Raw genomic sequence first — 24,784 nt, 5'->3', positions numbered from 1 at the left:
GTGTTTTTGTGTACCATATGGAGTTAAGGAGGTGTGGACACGATTTGAGCTGAACATTTTCCAATTTTACTTTTATAAATTAAATCTATAGATTTTTTTAACTATTGTGCTTCTAATGGTCAGCAAAAATTTGAATGTCAGTTGTCGAGGTACATCGGGGATACATCGCTCACAATTCTTTATGTAAACAAGGCTCGTACCATATTTTTCTTTACCTAGGCTAAATATACAAGTAAGTTTCGTTTAAAGCAGATTTTTTTCCTTCAATTTACAAGTTAATTCTGAACACAAATAGATTGTTTCCATTGTTTGGTACATCTCATTTTGTTTTAAAATTGTTATTTTCTATAAAGCGATCTATATGTACACAAAAACATGGCACGAGCAAGAAATTGTGAGTACTGTATCTCACTTGTAATACAACAACTGATATTCAACTTTCGGTGGACCATTAGAAATACTTTAGTTAAGCATTGTAAACAATAAAATGTTTATTTGGTATATACATACATACATACATACACAAATACCATGGATAACCATGCAAGCTCGAATTCCAATGGGGTCCTTTGATGTACGGATGTTTGCGTTAGGGGATTATTTCTGTGGGAGGAAACCGGAGTATCCACAAAGATATAACAAGCATTACACACATGCATTAATCATATAAGCAAAACTATCAAAATTCAGTTTGTTAATTTCGTTTTACATTCACATTGTGAATACCCTCTTCTAGAATTTGTTTTCAGATAAAATGTAAAATCTAATTGCAAACCACATGTATCTATAATACTTATAGTTTAACATAGTTCAAATTATTATCCAAGGTTGTAAATATACTCAAATTTCACATGTCGTATGAAAATATGATAATGTATAATTTAAGATTTGGGGGGGGGGGGGGGGGGGGGGGGTACTTGTTACAGAGCTTATAGCTTTTAAAATGATACGTCAACATATGATTTTCTTATGCAAATCCTTTTTCTGAGATAATAATCTGTAAATTAGAAACAATTTATTCAAGGTTTAGTCCATAAAAAATTGGGGGAAAGACCAATATTGACATTAAATGGCATTTTCAACAGTATTTTTTTAACATGTGTGGACTCACAAAGTGTACATCATGAAAATAGTTATTGAAATTTATCAAAATAAATGATTACATATCATTAAATAATGGGTATACAGTCTATGTTGCTTATTACAGCCCATTTATTTTGGAAAAATAATAGGCCTAATTATTAAGAAAAATAAGAAGGAGGAATACATTTTCATTAATGCTGATTATATGTGGATGGGGTACTTACTTTTGAGAAGCAATAACAATGAAATTAGCATGTTGACATATATATTTTTCAATGTTTATCTATTACTGGAATATATATCTATCTTATAAAGGCAATTTTTTTCATGATTGAGTCCATTTAAGGTTGAGTATAGGTCTACCTTAAAACTAAATACCCGTAGATATTTAAAAGGAACGGGTAGCCTTTTACCAAATTTGTAAATTTCATGACTTCATGGGTAGGGTTTTGGTTCACGGGGCAGGTTGGGCCAACATAGTTATAATGGTTTAAGGGCATTGTTTTCCATCCTGTTATTTCCTTATAGAAAATATATTTAGTTGTGTGAAAATAAAAAAATAATAATGCATGAGCTTCCTCTCCTGTTGTTTCTCACATTACAGACATAACTATGAAGTCAGCTTAGCGCTTTTCAGCACTTTCAGTACTTCGATTTCATTGAAACTGCTGATCCTGGATCCGCCACCGTTTTTCTTTTTCACCTCCTAACGTGAAGTGTCCATGCTGGTAAACATGCGTGAATAAAAGCAGAAACAATATCAGATATGTTGTTTGTTTTTTTTAAATCACTTCACAGTAGTCCCTAACGTCATCAATGAGGATTTTAGGAAGTAGTAAACAGTTAAAGATGAGTTATCTCTCTTTCCACAACTGCGCAGGCTCGTTGAAAATGAAAGCAGAGTAGACGGGGCTAGTCAGAAGGCCTACTTGACAGAGACGGTTGTAAATGTGGCACACGGAATGACGACGTTAATTCTTTTTATCGTGGTGTGCTCGTCCCTTTGGATTGATAAAGTAAGTCAGGGGGTGATAACGGGGCTTAAGAAGAAATGAGAAAGTCTGCGAGCTGTTGATTGTGTGTGGGACTGTCTCGTTTATAACTGTTATAACACTGTTATAATATGACTTGAGGCAAAACAAATAAGAAATAATAATAATGACAAAATGGATGCATGGGTTGACTTTTAGTTTTTTGGATTAGTTTTCTTTTAATAATTACAAGTATGGAATTTCTGAAAAAAACTTTAGAGACTTGTACAAGTATGGAATTTCTGGAAAAAAACTTTAGAGACTTGTACATTTCCAGTGAAATGAATGATGTTCAAAAGTTATAGCATATACCCCCGGGTACTTACACGTCAGTGACGTCACTGAGTGCTTGACTAGCCCACTGTTTGTACTGTAGATAGAATGTTCTATCGTTAGAATGATGTCTTACGGAGGGCCTGTTCCTCACACAGATAGGTCAGTCTAACTATTGTAGGTACTGATCCCGGTCAGTCTAACTATTGTAGCTACAGATCCCCTTACAGAGGACTTGTCCCTGACACAGATAAGTCAGTCTAACTATTGTAGCTACAGATCCCCTAGTCTTACGGAGGGCCTGTTCCTGACACAGATCATTCTAACTATTGAAGCTACAGATCTCCTTATGGAGGGCCTGTCCCTGACACAGATTTCGGTCAGTCTAACTATTGAAGCTACTGATCCCCTGATGATGTCTTACAAAGGGCCTGTTCCTGGCACAGATCAGTCTCACTATTGTAGCTACAGATCCCCTGGTTGAAGCTAACTTTTTATGTCGCCAGTCCAGCCAGACTGATGGGGTATACCAGTCCGCAGGAAAATTTACCAGTCCAACAGTTTTCCAGAAATAATTAAACATATTTCGTTAATGTTATTATTTATTAAAATGAAATTTAACTCAATATGCCTCAGATAATATTGTAACACTTAAATGTGGGATTTATATTTACCAATCAGATTCATCTCGTATCTACAGATCGAAGCATGCCAAGTGTTTATAAAATTTCATATTGAGTATATTTTCCAAAATGATGCTTTAGAAAATTAACCAGTCCCATCGGACTGATTAAAACAAATGTCAGTCAGTCCGCCAGACTTTTAACCAGTCACAGACTGACAGACATATGTTAATTCTGAGCCCTGTTTAACCAGCCACGGACTGACAGACACATGTTAATTCTGAGCCCTGTTTAACTAGTCACAGACTGACAGACATATTTTAATTCTGAGCCCTGTTTAACCAGTCACGGACTGACAGACATATGTTAATTTTGAGCCCTGTTTAACCAGTCATGGACTGACAGACACATGTTAATTTCGAGTGCTGTTTAACCAGTCACGGACTGACAGACATATGTTAATTCTGAGCCCTACATACTCGCCTTTATTCAAGAAATTAGATCACAGGGCTCTAAATTATCATATATACCCGTCAGTCCATGACTGGATAAATGTCTGGTGCACTGAATGTCATTAATCTGTTAATTATGAAAAACCTACTTTTATCAAACCTTAAAAACGCATCTGGCATTCCTCTGTAGATATCACACGAACCCGGTTAGTAAATATAAGTCTCACATAAGTATGAGAAGTGTTGAAATTATGCCTAAGGCATATCGAGTTCAATTCCATTATTTGATTTTAATGACATTAATGAAGTACGTTAATTATTTGTGGAGAACTCTGGTGAACTGGTAATTATTTTTGCAGGTTGGTTGAAATTATACCTTATCAGTCCAGCAGGACTGGTGATGTAAAAAGTTAGCCTCAAGCCCTGGATTATTGAAAATAAATTTTAAAAAAAGAAAAGAAATGCAGAACAGTGATGCAATCTCATAAATTCAATATGAAATACAAAATTAAGAGAAGGGCAAGCCTCTGGATATTCCAGAGGTGGGGTCAAGTGACTAAGAGGAATAAGCATCCCCTTTGGACTGGTCACACCGCGAGCCCTATATATTGATAGGGTAAATGGAATTTAATCTGCAGTCAGAATCAGTGTGCTAAAAACGGCCTAACAAAATTGGTATGAAACGCGTCAGACAGCATTTGATCCAATGGCATGTAACTGTTGTATTGGTAAATTCAGGTATCAAAATAAAAATGGCTATTTTTGTATCGTGTTGATTTTTCACCTTATTTTGTATCGGTAATTATGAAATAAATAATGTCTACTGATGATTATGTGAATATGAAAAAAGAATAAATTATAAAAAAAAAAAAAAAAAAAAAAAAAAAAAATAATGTCTAAGACTTGAACTTTTGATAACTTGAGATAGAGAAAGAAAAGGATATTTTGAATCGAGTGTTGACTTTGGATATTGCCGACAGTCATAATTTTTTATAATATAAGTGATCGAATGTTAAAAGTCTTAAAGGCGTCTCCCTGCAAATCACGGTAGGCGTCCAAAGGCGTCATAATGAAGGAAAGGGTTAAGGTCATTATCACGATCATAGAATTTACGAAATGTTGACATCAAACGAGAATGTTAACTTCCTTGTACCAAGTCCTACCTAACTCCAATGAAGACTACCCCTAACATTTTATCTTAATCATGACAGAAAAACAAATGTGTTGACCCATTTATTATGTAGCGGTCAGTCGAGTTTAATCGCTGGTGGCCAGTTAGCTCAGTTGGTAGAACACCTGACTGGAGATTCAGGGGGCCGGGTTTGAATCCCGGTCTGATCTGTTGCATTTCCTCCCCATTACTGTTTTTTACATATGAAGTCATGTCAACATTAAGATCACTGCACTATAATCATATTAATTATGAAAACAATAAAATTTGATCCTAGTTAGAAATAAAAAAAAAAAAATTGCAATTTTGTATTTTATAAACTAGGGCGTCTTTCATAAACTCTGCTAGAGTCAACATTTATAAAAATTTGATATATTGAAAGTCAAACTGTACTAAAAATAGTATTCTGAAGCCCAGTTATGAGGAAATTAACGTTATCACGTAGTGTCAGGTGAACTTGAATGTCGAGGAGGAACTTGCTTATCTCGGGTTGAATTACTTATAAACAACATACTGACATTTTCCCCAATGAAACAAAGAAATGCAGGCATTTTTAAAACAAACTACTTTGGAAGTACGAGTTTTTGGTTGCGGTGTCTGATATCTGGAAGTAACAGAGACTTCCTGCATTAAGCAGAAGAAAGTGTCTCCTGTCAAGAGTAGAAAATCTTCCCTGTTTTCACAATTAAGACCCAAATTTGAAATTTATACTGAAAAAGGAAGCCATTTTTAAAGATACTTTAAAGGACTGAGTGAATTTCAGACAATAATTAATTTATGGGATGGGGGGGGGGGGTGGGGTTATGTTAATCTGTTGTGACAGATTTTCATTGGACTATAAGTCCTCAGAAATATTATTTATGAAATAGTTGACAGTCAGGGTGTGCACTCTGACATTGGATGTTGATAGAAAAAGCATTAGAAATGTAGAAATCCGAGAGAGAGCAAAACATTTATTCTCAAAAGGGGGCAACAAGGAAGTTCGATCCTTTCCTCATCTTGTTTTTTGTTAACCCGTGACTTTCAGGCTGCCAGTTTGAAAGAATAAAATTTGGGCTCTTTGATTTTAGCTTGGGACTCGATCATAATCACAGGGGGTCCACTTTCCTTGATATCCGTTTTCAAAATGAATCACTGTGGTGAATCCTATGTATGTTATCCGGACCCGTATAGATTACCGGAGAAAAATAATTATAGTACATACTAATCATAGTACATACTAATAATAGTACATACTGATTATAGTACATAGTAATTATAGTACATACTGATTATAGTACATACTAATCATAGTACATACTAATTATAGTACATACTAATTATAGTACAAACAAATTATAGTACATACTAATTATAGTACATACTGATTATAGTACATACTAATTATAGTACAAACACTGCGGGTGTTCTCTGTATTGTGGTTTGCTCGCGCTGTTGTTTGAATACAACCTGTTGTTGGGGCAAATGTTGTCCGACGTGTTTTATACCGATTGTTAGGCCGTCCTAATTGGCACATATGGATAACTCCGTTTACCTGATCAAAATATGTCTGGTCAACAGGGAATGCTTATTCCTCCAATGCACCTGATCCCACCTCTGGTATCTCCTAGGGTCTGTGTTTGCCCAACTCTCTAATTTATATTCCTTATAGGAGCTATGAGATTGATCACTGTAATCTTCATATTTTTATACACATGTGCTGTTTCTAGGCTCGTTTTAATTGTGTGTTTGTTTTTCAGGTTGCATGTGACAATGATGCACATATTTACTACTCTGGTTCACAGACCTCCTATCCTGACAAGAAGTGGTCTGATCATTTCTGTATCACATACAACCCCAAGTTCCATTCTCTGTCAACGAAAGTGAATACCGCTGTAAGTATGGGCACAAACTCGGGGTTCGAAATTAATTACCTTGTGTTTGTAAGTCGGAGATTAAAAAAAATATATCGGACTAGTCCGTACGGACTAATGAAAATATTTGATATCAATCTTGAATTAAATTGTTTAAGTTTTTAGAAAAAAAATTCTGACTCTTTTATATGTTTAAACTTATGGTCAATTACATACATGTATATGGTTAAGTGTTTGCATGACAGTGACATGCCAGTCTATGCAAAAGACATCGGACCGTTGGACCTGACCGATGTACAGTGCCTGAGGTCCGATGCATAATTTTTTACACTGGACCGAAATGTCCGATGTCTCAGTGTCCGGTTTTGAACTTTACTATTTTGATGCGGAGTCATTTAAATATTTGTTATAAGAAAAAATAGCACACAAATCCAAATATGCAAATGAATGTGATTAAAACCGCATGGACCATCTAAAGTAATATACGGGAGGGATCCCTGGTATAGTATTACTAGTATAATAAATAAGATTTCCTTGGTTTTGCATTTTCACGTGTTTCACTTTTTTAAATTAGGTTTTTCGGTCTGACAAAATTTAGTTCGGTCCGGTGTGTTCATTGATTACACAGGACCGAATGTCCTGTGTGGTCCAAAACACTTTCGCATGGACTGACATGCTGACCTTCAAAACACATGGACGTTTATAAAAGGGGTTACATCAGTAACTCAGAGGCTGAAAATCGTGAAAACAAAATAAAGTATGGTTGTAGTTTTCTACTGTAGATGTAAAAAAAAAAAAATTGTTTGAAACTGTGAAGTGTTAATTAAATACTATTGAATAAAAAAATTTATTTATGGGACCATTTTATATGATATACTGGATGGACTAGTGAGATGCTTTGTGGACTAATGAACATCACTATAGTCACTAGTCCATACAGAATAGTGCTGGAAAAGGTTAATGACGAACCCTGAAAACAGTTTTGTACCCCACCACAACATGGAAGGGGACATAGAAATTACTGGTGTCCATGCATCTGTCCATCCCAAATGACATTGTGGACTCAACTTCTCCGAAACTGCCCCATGAATTTAGTTCAAGTTTTGTAGGATTGTTAGTCACCATATTTAGTTGATCATATTGTGCTACCATTTTGATTTGATGAATTTTACAGGAGTTTTGGGACTTTGTTGAATTTGTACATGCTACGCTATAGGAACACTTTGTGGACGCAACTCTTCCGAAACCGCCCAACACATTTTGTTCAATTTTTGTAGCATTTTTGATCAGATTGCACCACCAATTTGATTCAACAAATTTTACTGGAGTTGTGGGACTTTTGTGCTTCAACTTTTTTGTGGTGACAGGGGACACATGGCCAGCAATGTTGTTGAAAAAGCAAGACAAAAGTGTTTCTTAATTTCTTTAGAAAGAATGAATGACCTGGAAGTGATAGGTATAGATGATATTCAAGGTCACCTTTAATTTACCAGTGTTTTCTGTGGGGATCCGGGTGAGAATAGCTTGTCATAAAAGATGACTGAATGGGGTGGTCCTTTGGATGAGACCCCAAAAAACGAGGCCTCATGTCACAGCAGGTGCGGCACGATAAAGATCCCTCCCTGCTTGAAGGCCGTAAGTGCTGAGGCTCAGAGCATAGGTCTAAATTTTGCAGCCAGAGTGGTGACATCTCTCAGGGATTTATCTAGGTTGTTTTTACTACCGATAAAAGGTACCTTTCCCCTTTGGCAACAAATGGATATTTCCCCTTCCACAGATAAAAAAAATCCCCTTCATTTGTAGAAACTTCACAAAATTGTATAAGAATTTTCAACAAAAATCATTTTTTTTTATATTCTAAGTCATTTTCTATAATTGTCAGACTTACAATATAGATAAGATGAGTAATTAATCAATTTCTATGGCTATTATAATCTGTTGATATTCTATTCCATGGAAACTCATGACTGGATTTCTCAAAATTTCCCCTTTATATAAAAGGGGTAGTAACATCTAAATGCTGGATAAAACCCTGTCTCTATATGAGTGAAAAATTCTCGAGTGGGATGTTAAGCAATATACAATCAACTAGCACTGTACAATTGTATTGTACCTAAGCACCGAAGGCATACCACATTTAGTTTAAGATAGGTGTGCTGTCAATTCTCTGTGTGAAATTTTGTGTGAAATTTTCTGGTGAATTTCTGGTATGTGTATTTCTATATTACAGGTGGTCTATGACTTAGTGTATTTCTATATTATAGTCGGTCTATGACTTAGTGTATTTCTATATTACAGGCGGTCTATGACTTAGTGTATTTCTATATTACAGGCGGTCTATGACTTAGTGGATCTTTCTATATTACAGGCGGTCTATGACTTAGTGGATCTTTCTATATTACAGGCGGTCTATGACTTAGTGTATTTCTATATTACAGGTGGTCTATGACTTAGTGGATCTTTCTATATTACAGGCGGTCTATGACTTAGTGGATCTTTCTATATTACAGACGGTCTATGACTTAGTGTATTTCTATATTACAGGCAGTCTATGACTTAGTGTATTTCTATATTACAGGCGGTCTATGACTTAGTGGATCTTTCTATATTACAGACGGTCTATGACTTAGTGTATTTCTATATTACAGGTGGTCTATGACTTAGTGTATTTCTATATTACAGGCGGTCTATGACTTAGTGGATCTTTCTATATTACAGGCGGTCTATGACTTAGTGTATTTTTCTATATTACAGACGGTCTATGACTTAGTGGATATTTCTATATTACAGACGGTCTATGACTTAGTGTATTTCTATATTACAGGCGGTCTATGACTTAGTGTATTTCTATATTACAGGCGGTCTATGACTTAGTGGATCTTTCTATATTACAGGCGGTCTATGACTTAGTGTATTTTTCTATATTACAGACGGTCTATGACTTAGTGGATCTGTCGAGGGACCCGGGCTGTCACCTCTCCAATGCTTACAATAACAACACAAATGTCACAGACAAGGTTGTGGCCATTGCCAGAGGAAACTGCACCTTCACAGAGAAAGCCAGGGTGGCTCAGGACCACGGGGCTGCTGGGATACTGATCGTCTCCAGTGACATGGTACGAAATAAAAATTCAAGGTCGCAGGCGATACTTTTCATGGTTTAATACTTTTCACGATTTAATGCTTTTCATTGTTTAATGCTTTTCATGAGGCGATACTTTTCAATCTTGCTAACAGAATACTGTAGATTTATTTTTTTATGGGTCGGCGGGGACTCCATTAATAGTACAGAGGTAGTGCACATGCTTAACCTCTGTGACTCGCGTTCGAGTCTTCCTATTGGCAATAGTTCTTTGTGAGATAGTAATATTATAATCCATTCAGACACACAGTTCTTTTTTTTTTTTTCTGAACACTCTGGCTTGTACTCACATTAATGACTACCACCACCCCCTCCCCCACTCCACCCACACTTCTACCACTCCACCACCACTCCTACGACCACCACCAATATCTTTGCAAAACAAGAATAATGACCCCATTGGAAGAAAGTTCTTAAGCTTTATTAGGCTATCCTGTTAACCATGTAAGCCAGGCCTGGAGGTTATAAAACTTTTTTGAACACATTTTCATACTCAAACTCAAACGCCGTGCTCTAAATTGTATTCATACTCAAAAAGTGAAGGTTATAAAAGTTTTATAAAATCATTCTCATATTCAAATGGAGTAAATGCTCAATATTTTTCGAGTTTTTTTTTGAGCTTGCTCAGAGTTGTATTCAAAACAAACATCGCTGAGTTTGAGTTTGAGAACAGTAAACGTTTTATAACCTCCAGGCGAAAACTTTACCCCATGTCAGAGCAAAAATTGATGACAGTTGTTGCTTCCCCAGTTAAACTTAATGATTTCACAGTAGGATTAAATGCCCTTGTCTTGGGGTGATGCTAGTTGTCATTGATAAAGACCTACAGTTGCCTAAGAATCAGCATGATCAGTTAGTGAACTAATTTCATTGTATGAGTTTATAACTGTGAGAGAATCGCTTGCAACCAACACATCTCACCGGCAATGGTGACGTCTCCATATGAGTGAAATATCCTCGAGTGGGACGTTAAACAATATAGAATCAATCAATCAGTCAATCAATCAATCAATCAATCAATCCAATCAACACATGTAACCAGAGGTTCTGATTCCTTCATCATTGAGGTCTGTTGAATTATGGAGAGTACTGGGTTGGATACAGAGGGTGTGTAACTCATTGCAGGTGAATCCCGGAGCCAATCAGACGTCAGACTACGACACGATCAACATAGTAGTGGCCAGTATCAGAACCGCAGACTTTGTGGACATAATGGTAAGATGCTGATCAATGTGAACCAACTTTTATAATGGTGCGAGAAATTTTTGTAAGGTTCGCCTGAACCTCATCATTGCGAATATTTCTTGTCGCAAATCAGTCCTTATATGTTTAAGATAATATTGGTTGCAAAAAATAGCCGCCACAAACCAGTTTATCACTGACAAATCCCGAAATGAAATTGTCGCAAATAAAAGTTGGTGTACAGTAAGTTGATCATTTTTCATGGGATTTTACCCTCTCTCTTTGTTTTAGTGATTTGACCGTGTAAGTTTTGTTCAATGTTTTGTACAAGGAAGTGATTGACCTACATATGTGTGTTGTACAAATGTTGTTACATTACATTGTCAATACAACCTATCATTGGGTCAAATGCCGCCTGACGTGTTTTATACCAATTGTTAGGCCATTCTTGGCACAGTGATTTTGACTGCGGATAACTCCATTTACCTGATCAGGATATAGGGCTCACAACGGGTGTGACCAGTCAACAGGGGATGCTTGTAACCTCCTAGGCACCTGATCCCACTTTGGTGTGTCAGGGGTCCGTGTTTGCCCAACTATCTATTTTGTATTGCTTATGGGATTTATGAGATTGATCACTGTTCGTTATCTTCACCTTTCATTATGAGTCTTACAATATTAGAATTTCTTCAGTTTACGTGACTCAGACCTTGTTGTTGCAGAAAGAAGGACCAGACGTCGAGGTGAAGTTGGTAGCGCTGGGTGCGAGGGGCCTCGATTTCACCGTCATTATCATCGGTGTGCTGGCCGTGTCTTGTGTTGCTGTGGGTGGATTTTGGGCGGGGAAGACTTCGACGTCAGAGTAAGAGTGGCGGGGGAGAGGGTAACCTCGTGATGGTTTTTTTTTTTGTAGCACCGCGACATATTATTTGAATTACATCATTGTCTTCACATACCCGAAATTTCTATCTTTATAATGCTATACATTTGATCAAACCCAAATCTTTATTTTAATGAAATATTAAACTTCGTTTTAATTTTAGCATTGACTATGGTTAAAGGTACATACAAAAGTATCCTAATTGCACATTTTCACAATAGATTAGAATTTTCGGAATTCAAGTTTATATTGTTTTTATAAGAACCTTCCACAAGCCAGACATGATACAATGCTCATTATAGGAATTACATAATAAAATATCACTCACTATAGCTAAAACCTTAACAAGACAGTATAGGAATAACATATCACTCACTGTAACTAAAACCTTAACAAGACAGTATAGGAATTACATAATAAAATATCACTCACTGTAACTTAAACCTTAACATGCACTTTTGATGTATACAAAAAAGTTATTACATGTATATAGTGTACAATGTTCGTCTTCATCTCCAGCATTTTATATGAAAGACTGCAGACACATAAAATTATGTCATATTCTATCTTTCTCATTGTCTCATGGTAAATGGAAAAGCCTGAACATGAAAGTTAATAGTGAAGCTTTCTAGACATTTCTTAACATTGTTACCCAAATATCATTCTGAACCACTTGAAATTTTGATAGCTCAAAGAAATCAACACAGATTGCTGCAGGGAAGCCGGCCGGGAAGACAGGGGACAGTGATGACGCTGATGATTCAGACGAGGAGCCGGACATCTCCATTACAGCTGTCATCGTCTTCTTCCTGCTTGTCTGTACCTTCCTGGTCCTGTTGTATTTCTTCTATGATTATCTAGGTCAGTGGTTATTTATCTAGGTCAGTAGTTATTTATCTAGGTCAGTGGTTATTTATCTAGGTCAGTGGTTATTTATCTAGGTCAGTAGTTGTTTATCTAGGTCAGTGGTTATTTATCTAGGTCAGTAGTTATTTATCTAGGTCAGTGGTTATTTATCTAGGTCAGTAGTTATTTATCTAGGTGAGTGGTTATTTATCTAGGTCAGTGGTTATTTATCTAGGTCAGTGGTTATTTATCTAGGTCAGTGGTTATTTATCTAGGTCAGTGGTTATTTATCTAGGTCTGTGGTTACTTTTATAATTATCTAGGTCAGTGGTTACTTAATGATTATCTAGGTCAGTGGTTACTTTATGATTATATAGGTCAGTGGTTATTTCTATGATTATCTAGGTCAGTGGTTGCTTCATGATTATATAGGTCAGTGGTTGTATGATTAGGTCAGTGGTTCTATGATTCTCTATGTCAGTGGTTACTTTATGATTATCTAGGTCAGTGATTACTTTATGATTATCTAGGTCAGTGATTACTTTTTTTTGACTGTCTAGGTCAGTATTTACTTCATGATTATCTAGGTCAGTGGTTACTTTATGATTATCTAGGTCAGTGGTTACTTTATGATTGTCTAGGTCAGTGGTTCTATGATTATCTAGGTCAATGGTTACTTTTTTGGCTATCTAGGTTATTATTGCTTTGATTACCGAGTCAAATGTTCGTTCTCATGATTTACTGGATTTCTAGAAATAATCCTAGGTCAAAATGTAGACTTCAGTCTGAGATTTTACTCAAATTTTGACTGCTCAAATGAAAGAAAATTTGTTACATATATCTGGTTCTGTTGTTACATGTAATTACGTTACTGTATACTAATTGTGTAACTGCATGCATAGCCACACTGAGTCCAGTCAATGGTTACATGTAACAGGGTCGGTGAATGCGTGTAGTTAAGTCGGACATTGCCAAGTACTTTGTAGTATGATAAAACACCCTAATAATAAAGTGCTGGGGACGAATAATTTAATTCATTATATCAAACATAATTCACTATATTCAATAAGTTCATAACATGTAATAAAACTACAGGGAATGAAAATCACTTCACTGTAAGCAGGAATTCATTATAAGTGTGTTTGCTGTAACCGAGTTTTACTGTAAAATGCAGTCTTCGACTTTAACCGGTGGCCCGATGCCCGAGGCCAGTAAAATCGGGATCGGGCTTCTAAAAATATTTAACCCAGGAGTCCGGTGGGCCTGTAAATGTTTTATTGTATGTTTTGTATATATTACAAATAAAGCGTGAGATTGACTCTGGCTTTGTCAGAATCATCGAAAAACGATCAACCATGCTGCTTTTTCTGAAGTATTATAGGGAGGCAAGGGCACTGGAAGTTAATGTAAATATATAGTATGTGCACGTATAAAAAATACATGCACATACTATATATTTACATTAACTTCCAGTGTCTGTGTAGGGAGGGGGCTCGTCCGTGAAATTCGAGACCTCACAAGCGTATTTCGTAAACACAACCATCAGATCCAAATAAAAAAACAAAAAACGGTCGTACAAGGAGAAAAGAGAACGAAAATGCATGCCCCATTTGACCGAGGGTGGGCCTTTACTAAGATTTAATTCTGGAGAAAACAAAATATTTTGTACGTGGTGTTTACAAAACAAAGTAGAACATGAGCTGCTGATGTATCTTCGAGATTAATATGTTGAAAAATAAAATAAGATAATCCTTTTAATGTCAGTTGTTCTCTAACTATGATCATCTTGATATGTATTTTCCTACATTAGAACATACATGTATCTTTAGTGTAGAATCAGCATGCAACACCTTGCAAATGACAAGTGGTCAAATTAGAAAAAACATTTTGGGCCATTAAAATATTGTTCAGGCTTGCAAAATTATTATACTGGAAGGCCCAAAGGGCCTGTACTTCACAAAGTTTTTCGTGAAGACTGAAAATGAAACATGAGTTTAGAGTCTGCTTGTCTTACAGTGTATGTGGTGATCATTATGTTCTGTTTGGCGGGGACCATTGGCCTGTTTGCTTGCCTGGAACCCCTGTGTAGGAGAATCCCCTGGGAAGCAAGGTAAGTCAGTCCGCTACAGAGACGGTGAGGACACGCCCCTTTATTGTTATATATACTGAGGGGGTGGGGACACGCCCCATTACTGTTATATATACTGAAGGAGTGAGGACACGCCCCAATACTGTTATATATACTGAGGGGCTGAGGACACGCCCCCTTACTGTTATATATACTGAGGTGGTGAGGACACACCCCAATACTGTTATATATACTGAGGGGGTGGGGACACGCCCCATTACTGTTATATATACTGAAGGAGTGAGGACACATTACTGTTATATATACTGAGGGGGTGAGGACACATTACTGTTATATATACTGAGGGAGTGAGGACACATTACTGTTATATATACTGAGGGAGTGAGGACACGCCCCATTACTGTTATATATACTGAGGGGGTGAGGACACGCCCCTTTATTGTTATATATACTGAAGGAGTGAGGACACGCCCCTTTATTGTTATATATACTGAAGGAGTGAGGACACACCCCATTACTGTTATATATACTGAGGGAGTGAGGACACATTACTGTTATATATACTGAGGGAGTGAGGACACACCCCATTACTGTTATATATACTGAGGGGGTGAGGACACGCCCCTTTATTGTTATATATACTGAGGTGGTGAGGACACGCCCCATTACTGTTTTATATACTGAGGGGGTGAGGACACGCCCCATTACTGTTATATAGGTTAGGACATTAATTATGAATTTGATACTTATTGGAAGATATATATAAATTTGACACATTGATTGGAAGATAATTATGTATAAAAATTTGATACACTTATTTGGAAGATACACTAATTTACAGGTTGCCTAGTAACAGAATTCCACTTCTACGTCAGCGCCCGCTGTACCGTGACATTATACTAGGGGTGCTGTGTCTGGGTGTGGCTGTGGTCTGGGGAATCGAGAGAAAAGCCAGGTAGTAGTTTTTATTGGGTTTTAGCTCACCTGAGCTGAAAGCTCAAGTGAGCTTTTCTGATTACCTGTCACAAGTCCGTCATCTGTCCGTCTGTAAACTTTTTACATTTTCGACTTTTTCTCCAGAACCACCGGGCCAATTTCAACCAAACTTGGCTACAAGCATGCATGGATGAAGAGCTTTCAAGTTTGTTCAAATAAAGTTCCGTGTCCCTTTCAAAGGGGAGATAAGTCACAAAAATGCAAAAATAGGGTGGGGTCATTTAAAACTCTTCTTCTCAAGAACCACTGGGCCAGAAAAGCTGAAATTTACATGAAAGCTTCCTGATATAGTGCAGATTCAAGTTTGTTCAAATCATGACCCCTGGGGTTATGATGGGGCCACAATAGGGGATCAAAGTTTTACATACAAATATATAGGAAAAATCTTTAAAAATCTTCTCAATAACCACTGAACTAGAAAAGCTGAGATTTACATTAAAGCTTCCTGACATAGTGCAAATTCAAGTTTGTTCAAATCATGGCCCCGGGGGTTGGATGAGGCCACAGTAGGGGATCAATGTTTTACATACAAATAATTTATATCGGAAAAATCTTTAAAGATCTTCTTCTCAAGAACCACTGGACCAGAAAGCTGAAATTTACATGAACACTTTCTAACATAATGCAGATTCAAGTTTGTCAAAATCATGGCCCCGTGGGGTATGATGGGGCCACAATAGGAGATCAAAGTTTTACATACAAATACATAGGGAAAATCTTTAAAAAATCTTCCTCTTAAGAACCACTAAGCCAGAAAAGCTGATATTTACATGAAAGCTTTCTGAAATATTTCAGATTTGAAATTGTTAAAATTTTGGCCCCCAGGGGTAGGATAGGGCCGCAAGTGGTGATCAAAGTTTTGCAATAGAAATATATAGGGAAAATCTTTAAAAATATTTTTCTCAAAAACTACTGGGCCAGGAAAGTGGAAATTTTCATGACAGCTTCCTGGCATAGTGCAGATTGAGGTTTGTAAAACTCATGGCCCCCGGGGGTAGGATGGGGCCACAAGGGGGGATCAAAGTAAAGTTTTACATACAAATATATATTAGGGAAAATCTTTAAAAATATTCTTCTAAAAAACTTCTGGGCCAGAAAAGTTGATATACATATGAAAGCTTCCTGATATAGTACAGATTCAAGTTTGTTAAAAATCATGGCCCCCTGGGGTAAGATGAGGCGACGATGGGGGATCAATTTTTACATATAAATATGTAGGAAAAATCATTAAAAATCTTCTTCTACAAAATCACTAGGCCAGAAAAGTTTACATTCACATGAAAGCTTCCTGACGTAGTCCACATTCAATTTTGAAAAAATCATGCCCCCGGGAGTAGGTAGGGGGGTCACAATAAGGATTGAAGTTTTACATGCGAATATATCTAGGAAAAAAATTAGATATGAGCCAAGGTGACTCAGCGATGTGGCCCATGGGCCTCTTGTCTTACTTTCAGATTCGCCTGGATTGTATAGGGTATATTGGGATTTGGTCTTTATATAGCGTGTCTTACTTTCAGATTCGCCTGGATTTTACAGGATATTTTGGGATTTGCATTTTGTGTCAACATGTTGAAGACTCTGCGGATGTGGCCCATGGGCCTCTTGTCTTACTTTCAGATTCGCCTGGATTGTATAGGGTATATTGGGATTTGGTCTTTATATAGCGTGTCTTACTTTCAGATTCGCCTGGATTGTACAGGATATTTTGGGATTTGCATTTTGTGTCAACATGTTGAAGACTCTGCGGCTCCCAAACCTTAAGGTACAGTGGTTTTGTGTGCACAGTTCATGCTTGACTTAAGGTACAATTAAAATAGAATTTCTCTTATGTGCTCTACCAATACAGAAACAAAACAAAAACCAAATCCAGAATCCCTGACTATATTTTAGATAGTTACTCCTGTCAGTAAAACATATGACTTAGTCTGGGTCATTCTAATGTTTGAATAAACAGATGAAATTATTCGAATGGTTAGCGGCGTTATGCAGTTCAAATATTTCATTACTTAGGCGTTAATATCTGTACAGATACAAAAAGGCACATTGTGTGGGAGGTTTTTGTGTGGGAGGTTGTTGTGTGGGAGATTGTTGTGTGAGAGGTTTTTGTGTGAGAGGTTGTTGTGTGAGAGGCTTTTGTGTGGGAGATTGTTGTGTGGGAGGTTTTTGTGTGAGAGGTTTTTGTGTGGGAGGTTGTTGTGTGAGAGGTTTTTGTGTGGGAGGTTGTTGTGTGGGAGGTTGTTGTGTGGGAAGTTGTTGTGTGAGAGGTTTTTGTGTGGGAGATTTTTGTGTGGGAGGTTGTTGTGTGGGAGATTGTTGTGTGGGAGGTTTTTGTGTGGGAGGTTGTTGTGTGGGAGGTTTTTGTGTGGGAGAATTTTGTGTGGGAGGTTTTTGTGTGAGAGGTTTTTGTGTGGGAGAGTTTTGTGTGAGAGGTTTTTGTGTGAGAGGTTGTTGTGTGAGAGGTTTTTGTGTGGGAGATTGTTGTGTGGGAGGTTTTTGTGTGGGAGATTTTTGTGTGGGAGGTTGTTGTGTGGGAGATTGTTGTGTGGGAGGTTGTTGTGTGGGAAGTTTTTGTGCGGGAGGTTTTTGTGTGGGAGGTTTTCCAGATATTTTCTGTTAGCTGGAATTCTAGTAAAAAACTCCTGGTCTGTGTTTTATTAGATAGAAAGAAAAAACCTCCTTCATCTATTTTTGACAGCATTGGCCTTATAGAACCAAGTAATAAAAATGTTTGGCCTTAAATCATTCAGAGCTTTTCTGATCACATTTTGTCCTGGAATTCAATGAGGTTAAGTCTAGGTCATAGTATGAGGTCAAAATTTGTCATGGAATCAGAAAGGGTAAAGTTCTTTTCAAAATCTTCTATAAAAAACCTAGCGGGGTCAAGATGACTCGGGTGAGCATGGGTCTCTTCTCTATGTCATGTTTTCTAATTTTTCAGGTAAATGGATTAGATTGAATATGTTCATTTATATTATGTATTTAAGATTGAAATCGTGTGTCAGATGTGTTCTTGATTTCTTGCACAAATGTTGATTTAGGTGTAGTGGTAAGGAATCTGTTCTCTGAATTTGAAAGATTGAAGGAAGGTCAAGGACTCAAAATTAGACTAGATGTGGAGTGCACATGGGGGTGCTGCATGTTTTTGAGGGCACAGGGGGCCCCTGAATGTTATTGAGTACACAGGGGGCCCCTGAATGTCCAGTTCAGCATTTCATGACGTGTTTATGTTATTTATTTTACAGATTTGTGTGGTTCTGATGGTGCTGTTATTTTTTTACGACATTTTCTTTGTCTTCATCACGCCTTACATAACGTCTGTGAGTATCTGGGATTGAGTGTTATATCCTGTGTAATATAATAATTATATCTAACCTGTGTAATATAATGATTATAGCTAACCCTGTGTGATATAATGATTATATCAAACCCTGTGGAATATTATATAATGATTACATCTGTGAGTATCTGGCATTGAGTTTTATAACCTGTGTGATATAATGATTATATCTAACCCTGTGTAATATAATGATTATATCTGTGAGGATCTGGCATTGAGTTTTATAACCTGTGTAATATAATGATTATATCTAACCCTGTGTAATATAATGATTATATCTGTGAGGATCTGGGATTGAGTTTTATAACCTGTGTAATATAATGATTATATTGTTTCAATATCACTACATCTACGGTAATATTGACTCCAGTCACAATACAAATATTCATATTGATATTGGTTTACATTCACATCAAAAGTTTATAGATTTTATTATTTAAGAAGTAAGTTTGACTTGTTCTCTACTGAAGAAGCCAGTTTGACTGGTTCTCTGTTGAAGAAGTAAGTTTGACTGGTTCTCTGTTGAAGTAAGTTTGACTGGTTCTCTGTTGAAGAAGTCAGTTTGACTGGTTCTCTGTTGAAGAAGTTAGTTTTACCAGTTCTCTTGTTTCCTTTTCAGTCGGGGGAGAGTGTGATGGTTAAGGTGGCTACAGGGGGTTCAGCGGGGTCGTCGTCAGGGGAACAGATCCCCATGGTTTTTAAAGTGCCACACCTGTGGACTGCCTGTTATGGAGTCCAGTTCTCTTTGTTAGGATTTGGTGACATTGTTGTTCCAGGTAAGTAGAATGTAAAAGTATTATACTATTTGTTAGGCCATTCTTTACAAACTGATTTTGACTATGGATTACTCTGTTTACCTGATCAAAATATAGTGTTTAATGCAGTTGTGACCGGTCAGCAGGGGATGCTTAATCCTCCTATGCACCTGATCCCACCTCTAGTATATCCACGGGTCTGTGTTTGCCCAACTCTTAATTTTCTATTCCTTATAGGAATTATGAGATTGATCACAGTTCGTTATCTTCACCTTTTCATGAGGGACATTGATTTTGTTAAAGATCTGTGATGTTCTGTTAGTAATATGTACTGAATCTATTTTTACTGTACAAACAGTCATAGCTAACCAGCTGATGATTGATTGTGTGTTGTTTAATGTCCCACTCGAGAGTATTTCACTCATATGGAGAAGTCACCATTGTTAGTGAAGGGCTGCAAAATTTAGGCCTGTGATCGACGCTTAGAGTCTTTGAGCAGGGGGGATCTTTATCGTGCCACACATGCTGTGACATGGGACATCAGTTTTTGCGGTCTCATCCGAAGGACCACCCCATTTAGTCGCCTCTTACAGCAAGCAAGGGGTACTGAGGACCTATTCTAACCCGGATCCCCATGGGACCAAGCTGATAATGAATGCATGCTTACAGCAGTGTGATTTTCATCCCTGGTAGTTTTAAAACACATCATGAACTTATTAGATGTACTGAATTATGTTTGTTAATGAATTGAAATTGTTTGTTCCCAGCACTTTGACATAACTGTGTTTTACTGTGTTTTCAAATTCACAGCATAAATGCAGAAGGCGTTTTAGTAATAGGAATAGACTGACAGAATAGGGTTGTGCGATTCGTTTTCTTCAATGCAAAAAATTTATAAAAGTAATGCAAAATTTTCTCGAGAATCACTGATGAAAAAATCGCTAAGCTTGCAGGGAGGCGTCTTCATCAACTTTAAATTCAACCTTGGATAAGTACAGCAAAACACAGTTATAGTGAACCTCCCAGGTCTGTGAAAAACAGTTTGTTATAGCTAAACTTCATTATACAGTACAACACAGTTATAGTGAACCCCCTGGGTCTGTGAAATACAGTTTGTTATAGCTAAACTTCATTATACAGTACATCACAGTGATGGTGAACCTCCCGGGTCTGTGAAAAACAGTTTGTTATAACCAACCTTCATTATACAGTACAGCACAGTTATATTGAACCTCTCGCGTCTGTGAAAAACAGTTTGTTATAACTAACCTTCATTATACAGTACAACACAGTTATAGAGAACTTCCTGGGTCTGTGAAAAACAGTTTCTTATAACTAAACTTCGTGCCTTGAATATCTAATAAAATTTTCATAATTTTCCTTTCTTTTTACTTTACTAAAAAATTTGGTCATTATCTTTAATATCTTAATTACTAAATGATTTATCTTGTATCCCTTCATCGAGGAATAAAATATCACTTTGCAATAAGCGTGAATTCATTAAAACTGTGTTTTACTTTATGAGATTACCAAGGGAATTAGATACATATAGGGAACTTCTCGTTAATATAAAAAACAATGCTACGTACAACTTCTCAAATTGATGTTGTAGAATGTTGTGGGGACCCTCAGTACCCCTTGCTTGTCATAAACAGGGACTAGTAAATGGGGCGGTCCTTCGAATGAGACCGCAAAAACTGAGGCCCTGTGTTGTTGCAGGTGTGTCACGATAAGGATTCCTCCCTGCTCGAAGGCCGTAAGCGCCGAGCTTTTTGCAGCCCTTCACCGGCAATGGTGATGTCTCTGTTCAAGTGAAATATTCTGGTGAGGGACACTAAACAATATACAATCAATCAATGATGTTGCAGATTGAATGATTTTCTAGTGTTAGCTCACTGGGGTCCAGAGTAGAGATCTCAAAATCCACACAAACAACAAAAATTATTATTAAAGAATCCTCACATATCATTGAGTCACAAAAGGGTTTGAAATTCTCACACGAAAATATGTAGGAGCAAACCAGTAAGAACCTTCACAGTAACCATGTGTCCACTTGATAGAGCTTACACGAGACCTTTAAGTGGATTCAAGGTCGTTCAAATCTGGGTCAAGGACAAGATGGGTATAAAAGATGCTGTAAAAAAAAACTTAAACATCTTTACATCTCTTACAACAAGCAATAGGTACTGAAGACCTATTCTAACCTGGATCCCCACGGGAAAATTAAGCATCTTTACATCTACCAGGCTTACACATCTTCTGTAGGCCTGAGCAGTATATACCACAATTTTAGTCTTAAACAGATGAAGACATTATATCAGTGAGGTGAAAGGTCAAGGTCATAACTGGATCTAATCATTTTTTCCCAAAAATTTTTTTCTTAAATTAGTTTACTGTGTTAAATCTGAGACTTGTATCTATAAGCACTGTAAACCAGGGATTGATTTCTTTGTAGCATTAATAATCAGATATATTTGATTTCTTTGGTTATTGATCAGTGAATATTGATTTCTTTGTTTGGTTATTGATCATTTATTATGAATTTCTTTGTAGGTTTATTGATCAGCTACAATCACAGATTTGATGTCAAGATGACAACCAAGCGTATACCAATCTATTTCATATCCACAGTCATAGGTAAAAAACAGAAGTGGACACATTATGCTGTACAAGGAAGATAAATCGAGAATACTGTATACAAGATTATTTTTGCCCTATGGTTTCTTTTTCTCTGTCTATTTTTTGCCATTCTATATTTGCAAACAGTTTTAGTTTGCTTTAATTTTACTTAGACACAGTTGTGCTAAATTTATTTATTACATTTTGAGAAAACTTAAACTTAGAAATTGTTTGATTTCCTTTTCAAAATATGTTCTATTTTTACCTGAGCAAGTATGAATACCTGTACGACCAGTCAGCAAGTAGTGCCCTTATATGAAGGGTGGTATTTGTATTTTGCAAGATTGCTTCCGACTCAGTTTAAAGGACCCCCCCCCCCCCCTCCCCCATACACACACTCCCTCAGTTTTGTATTGGTTGCATTGCTTATTTTTCGTAAAATGTTAGAAAGCACTTTTTCAAATGTTGTTATCAATCACAAATTTCTAGGTCTTACTTTGGAGCTGCTATCCATAGCATTGGTGTTGTTGTTATGAATTTTGAATAAGGATATCAATAATTTATACATGTTCCTTAGGTGGAGACTGGTTGAATGAGAAGGACTGGGTGGTTTTTTTTTTGTCTTTCTTTTTTTTTTGCCCAGTCTTAAATATGATCCCTGACAAGAAGGGCGAAAGGAGTAAAAACAAAATGGGGACAAACATTTCCCAGTATACAATATGTAAATAAGTGAATTATTCAGACTTGGTTACTTCTGGCTTTAACTGTTATATAATGTAGAATACATGTATATCTTTTATTTCAGCTTATGCAGTTGGCCTCTTGATAACCTTTGTTGCACTCTATCTCATGGGCAAGGGCCAACCGGCTTTATTGTATCTTGTGCCTTGTACTCTTGGTACAACATTTGTGATTGGCTGTTTACGAGGAGAGGCCCGTTCCCTCTGGGCTGGTATTTCTAAACAGGTAAAATGATCTATACTGACTTACATGAAAACAAAATTCTACTGCACTGAATTTAATTGCTAATGATTTTCTACTGTAATATTTGAACTTCAGAGTCGAAACTAAAATTCGAATTAGTTACAGTACATTATGTGTAGGTTCTTATGTCTTGTAATTATAAGTTAAAGCTTAGGGTCATATTAAATGGAATCCGTGTATGACATTTTGTGCCCTATAGTGCTATTTGACAATGGATCTGAAGGATGACCATGGACTGGTTGGGAGAGAAGATAGGACAATATTTCTGGGTGTTGTCATTACACTATTCTGTCCTCGTTATCCCACCATTATCATTATCATCGTGTCATTGTTATCGTGTCATTGTCGTCATGTCATTGTCCAAGTTAATAATAACACAGAACGGTATTAACTACTTTATCCTAACCAGATCACACAGTCGAGTTGTGTTTGATCTGTTTCGTTGAATGTCGGCAAAAATCTTGGTTGCACATGAAACTTGGGAGAGTAATCCCTAAAGCTACATAAAGGTCAAGGTCATTCCTCAATATCAGTTTTGCCATAAATAAGCATGGATATAGTTGAGGTATTGTGTTTTATGTGTCTTATTTTGTGATTACTTTTTTTCATGATTTTCAGCGAAATACTGCAAAACCTCAAAGTGAAATCAACACAGGGGCGCCTGTTACAACAGTCAAGTCAGCGGACCAGAGCAGCAGTGACGGCTCTTCTGACGGAGGGAGTGAGAGCAGACTGTTGATAAACACCAGGAAATAACTCTACACGAGTGGTTCAATGAAAAATAAAAGATCTGTTTTGTAGGACATTGTGTGTTAAGGTGTGCTATGTGTAGCATTTCAATATATTTCTTTGTTGACTGACTATGGAACACTGTACCGGATTCTTCCAATTATTTCCCAAACAATGATAAAATGGGCGTTGATAACTATATATTTTACATGATTTGAAACAATTGTACATATGATATACATGTGTGTAGTTACTGTAATCTTGTTTAATTGAGTAACATGATTTTTGTTTGTTTTCAGTGGAACTTATTTTCTGTTTTGGTCGGTGTGTAATGAAATTGCAGGACGATTGTGAAAAATATTCTGATAAATTTGATAAACTGATCATTCTTGTCTATATTTTGTTTTTATTGGTTTGTACCTGTCGGTTGTCAGTCTGTAGATCCAAGTATTATCCGCTCGATATCTAAGAACTTGTTATACTAGTTCCCTTAAACGTCCATTACCTCCTAATCACAAGGTCAAGATTCAATCTAATCTAGACACAGATATATTCTCTGTTTACTACTTTATGAAACTTAATAGAAAAAGCATGAAGAGACACACTACATGTCACAGTGTGTACTCCATTGATTTGATATTTCACATGTAGCTTTGTTATCAAGCGGGATAACATTATTGGTTGTAGACTCTCAGTGTGAGGGATAGGCCTAGCTTTGTGGGGCTCGTGTATTACAACA

The 24,784-nt window shown here is 36.7% G+C and overlaps 1 protein-coding gene across 1 annotated transcript; it reads left to right on the top strand.

Moving 5' to 3' along the window:
- Positions 1-1,873: 1,873 nt before the first annotated feature.
- LOC125661071 (signal peptide peptidase-like 2B) lies at positions 1,874-24,439 on the top strand. The gene is made up of 14 exons (XM_048892953.2): positions 1,874-2,099; positions 6,373-6,507; positions 9,417-9,602; positions 10,754-10,843; positions 11,533-11,672; positions 12,379-12,551; positions 14,553-14,646; positions 15,467-15,580; positions 17,302-17,383; positions 18,864-18,938; positions 19,578-19,734; positions 22,267-22,350; positions 23,138-23,298; positions 23,935-24,439. The coding sequence occupies exons 1-14, from the start codon at positions 2,046-2,048 to the stop codon at positions 24,070-24,072; spliced, it is 1,683 nt and encodes a 560-aa protein (XP_048748910.2). The 5' UTR covers positions 1,874-2,045; the 3' UTR covers positions 24,073-24,439.
- The last annotated feature ends 345 nt before the right edge of the window (positions 24,440-24,784 follow it).

This window comes from Ostrea edulis, chromosome 8 (genome assembly GCF_947568905.1).
Source record: "Ostrea edulis chromosome 8, xbOstEdul1.1, whole genome shotgun sequence".
In the NCBI taxonomy this organism is placed as follows: Eukaryota; Metazoa; Mollusca; class Bivalvia; order Ostreida; family Ostreidae; genus Ostrea; species Ostrea edulis.
Note: the sequence above shows the minus strand (reverse complement) of the source record. Positions and strands in the feature narration are given on the sequence as shown.